General features: G+C 44.4%; 1 protein-coding gene across 1 annotated transcript; it reads right to left on the bottom strand.

Moving 5' to 3' along the window:
* Positions 1 to 39: 39 nt before the first annotated feature.
* LOC118648342 lies at positions 40 to 3,016 on the bottom strand (the record flags this gene model as incomplete). The annotated part of the gene is made up of 7 exons (XM_036294675.1): positions 2,943 to 3,016; positions 2,675 to 2,829; positions 1,629 to 2,579; positions 1,303 to 1,539; positions 1,090 to 1,253; positions 785 to 1,003; positions 40 to 516 (listed from the first exon to the last, which is right to left on the bottom strand). Coding segments are annotated over exons 1-7 (2,277 nt in total), but the record flags the coding sequence as incomplete, so codon positions are not given.
* Between the last annotated feature and the right edge of the window lie 742 nt (positions 3,017 to 3,758).

Below are 3,758 nucleotides of genomic sequence, written 5' to 3'. Positions count from 1 at the left end.
CAATACTTAAAGCATAAGTCGTTGCGTAAAATGACTGACTAATTCTGACTTGAATTGACTGACATTTCGACAGAATAGATGGGAAAACGGGTCGTCCCACTGTAGATTTTGTTGCCATAGCTCCTGCATCAGCAATTTTGGAATGATTATTACAGGGCCAATCAACCCAAGAGGATCAAACACCTTGGCTATCTCTGATAGCAACTCACGTTTAGTAAGAGATTTATGATTGCCAGTATCTTGAGCATTATACCGCAATGAATCAGTCGAAGGATTCCAGAGTGTTCCGAGTATCTTGCAGTTGAGCGTTTTGTCAAGAGACAAGTTAGATTCCATTGTTGTCATGCAGCCCAGAAAGAATGCGGCAGTTATTGGAGGCCCACTTTGCGAGGTGGAATCCTCCTTTCCCAAGAAGTTGAATGAGCTCGTCCTTAATCTTATGCATTCGTCAATTGACGTGCCACCCGTTAGCACGTCATCGACGTAAAAATCGTACGTGTAACATGCATTGGGAAGCTAACGGATAATCATTTTTGTACAAATCAGCTAGATATTTGAGTGCCCTCGTGGCCAGATACGATGCGGAAGAGGTTCCGTACGTCACGGTTTTTAATTCGAAAATCTGAAGTGGATCAGAAGAGTTATCACGCCAGAATATTCGCTGCAATTGCGTTTGAGATGGATCGATGAGCACCTGGCGGTACATTTTTATTATGTCCGCTGTGATAACAAACGGAAGAGTGCGGAAGCGCAACAGAATAGAGATAAGATCCTGTTGGATTACAGGCCCGACTCTCAGGGCATTGTTGAGTGAGATTCCTGTGGGACCTTTGCATGAACCATCGAACACGACCCTCAATTTGGTGCTACTGCTGTCAGGCTTAATCACGCAATGGTGCGGTAAATAGAAAACCGGCAATTCAGTGTTCGCGGGTTCCTCGGTTTCGATGGGTGTCATGTGACCTAATTGCACGTACTCGTGCATAAATTGGGCGTAATCACGCTTCAATATTGGCCGAAAATCAAGCTTCCTTTCTATTTTGTAGAAACGACGTAAAGCAATGGCTCTAGTATCGCTTATCGAATTACTTTATTGTCCTTGATAGGTAGCTTCACGACTATTCGTCCTTCAGGATTGCGCGTTACGTTCTGAGTAAAATGATGTTCGCATTCCATTTCCTCTATGGTAAAAGGATCGGATAGATGCGGAGGTTCCTCAATGCGCCAGAACTGGCTGAGTTGATTTGACAATTCTTCGTTTGTAATGGACAAATGAAGCGTGTTTACATGGGAGTTTTTTACTGTTAGTGGTGAATCCACCTGCCAGGATCCACCCGAGTTTAGTTTGTTGAAGTATTGGGTGGCCGGGTGATATCTTAATTTGATTCGGGCAGACTAATTCCCAGAATACTTCGACTCCTAGTAACAAATCAACATCATCTGAAACATGAAAGTTAGGATCAGCTAACCTTATGTGGCTGGGTACTTGTAGTTTGGATTTGTCTATTGATCGAGATGGGAGCCTTTCTGTTATTTTATCTGTGACAATACATTGATATTTGTGCGATAATTGGTGGCACGCGATTGAAACGTCAATTGTACGATATGACTCGACTTGCTAATTGTACCATTAATTCCCGATACGACTATGTCTGTTGTCTGAGTGGGAAGTTGTAAATTTTTTACAAAGGAGCTTGATATAAGATTTGCTTGGGATCCGTTATCTAGTAACGTTCTGCATCTCTGCCCGCATCCGTATCGATCCAAGACGTCCACTACTGCGGTGGATAATAACGTGATCCTGCTACACGAAGTTGACGTGCAAGTAGTAACAGAATTAGTGATAGCCTCGACCTGAGACGGCTCTAAAGCCGTATTTGAAGATTGAGAATTGTTGGTTTCTTTTGCCTTTAAATGGAGCAACGAGTTGTGCCGCTCACTGCAGAACTTGCAATGGCCCGATTTGCATGTTGGGGCAGAATGATTTGTCGAACGCAAGCAATTGAGACATAATTTTAACTTACGTGCCTTGGATATGCGCTCAGGAATTGTTAATTTGAGAAAATCCGCACAGTAATAGATTAAGTGATCTTCCTTGCAATAATTACACTGCGACTTAACTGTGGCAGCATGCGTGCCCTGCCTTTTAATATTTATGCGACCCTGAGTCGACGTGCCTCCAACTGGCTTGACAGGCGCTTCAAGCACTTCACATCTGTGATGCAAGAAGGCCATAAATTGTTTCAGTGTGGGTATTTCCCTTTCCTTGAGCGACGTTCGCCATTGGCGCGCTGTTCCTGAGTTCAACTTGGAACTTAATATGTAAATAATCAAGTCGTCCCACGTGTCCGCTGGACGCTTGAGAGCTTTCAATGCACGAATATGTCGAGCCGTACCATCTGCTATTTGACGCAGATCGTTCGCGTTCTCTTTCACCATTGTGGGCAATTCAAAAATAGCCTGGATGTGCGCTTGAACTAAGACTTTAACGTTATTGTAGCGTTCCTTGAGGAGATCCCACGCTATGTCGTAGTTTTGGTTGGACAATTCTATTGAACTTATAACCTCTGCAGCATTGCCTGTCAATGATGCCTTAAGGTATTGAAATTTTTGAACGTCGCTCAAGGAATTATTGTTATGTATGACTGATTGAAAGTTGTCGTGGAATGCAAACCACTCTTCATAGCTACCTGAAAATGAAGCAAGTTTAGTTTTGGTAATTGAACGGCCGTTGCCGATTCTTCTTGTACATTAGCCGTGGGGGTTGCATTCGCAACATTTCTATGACCACCGTTGTCGGCGCCGCCCGCCAATACCTTTATTTTGCAGCTAAATCATAAAATGCACACTCGAATGATTCACGATCTTGATCTTCCACGAGGGACTCTATTTGCGTTTGAATTTTGTTATACTCTGTCCAATACTGATCGAGTTTGACTTGCCTAACCTCCAAAGCGGCCGATACAGCCGTCGTTACCTCGGTAATTGTATCAACATAGTTTTTATTCGCGTGCATGACGCTTTTACATCGTCGCACGCATTCGTTTTAGAGCGTTAATGTCGTCCGTCATTGTCGATAAACAACGAAATCAAGCAAATTTAGGAGGTGAGAAGTAAGGTTAATTGGCGACGACACACGGTGTCTTCCTACCTTGTGTAGCTTCGTCTGCGCCGTCGATGTGGGCTGCCGAGGCCTCAACTGCTGCCGCTGGAATCGTGTCCTGTTGTCTTGTTTTCGTCCTTGAAATGGAGATCGTCTCGTGCTGGATCAATTCGTCTCTTTCGTTCCTGTACTCGACGATGTCGTCGATAATTTCTAGTGCATAGGAACCGGGAGGCGAAGGAGTTGGCTTCACAAATGCCGTCGATGACGTCTTATGGTGCAGAGGCCGAAATGCGAAGGGAATATTGTTGATCCTTCTATCAGTTTCTCGATCGTTGCAACTCTAATGGCTGCTCACGTGCTTCTTAGGAACGCAAGCGTCTGCCGTAGAATCCGCCGTATGGACGGATCCGGCTCGAAGGACCAAAGATGTTTTGCGTAATGATACCTTTTGTTTGCTGGTTCGATGTAGGGGCGTGTTTGATTAAGACCCAAAAACTTGTTCGTAATTTTCTTATGGTGGTTTATTAAAATGAGCGTTTCCTACACGTGTCGGAGTTGCGACGTGGATATATAAGAGAGCTTTCTAGAGAGAGATGCGCGCGCCGAAGAAGCCGGGTAAACGACGAGAGAGACCGAAGTCCCACGAACATGC

Source organism: Monomorium pharaonis, unplaced genomic scaffold, assembly GCF_013373865.1.
Source record: "Monomorium pharaonis isolate MP-MQ-018 unplaced genomic scaffold, ASM1337386v2 scaffold_385, whole genome shotgun sequence".
NCBI lineage: Eukaryota > Metazoa > Arthropoda > Insecta > Hymenoptera > Formicidae > Monomorium > Monomorium pharaonis.
Note: the sequence above shows the minus strand (reverse complement) of the source record. Positions and strands in the feature narration are given on the sequence as shown.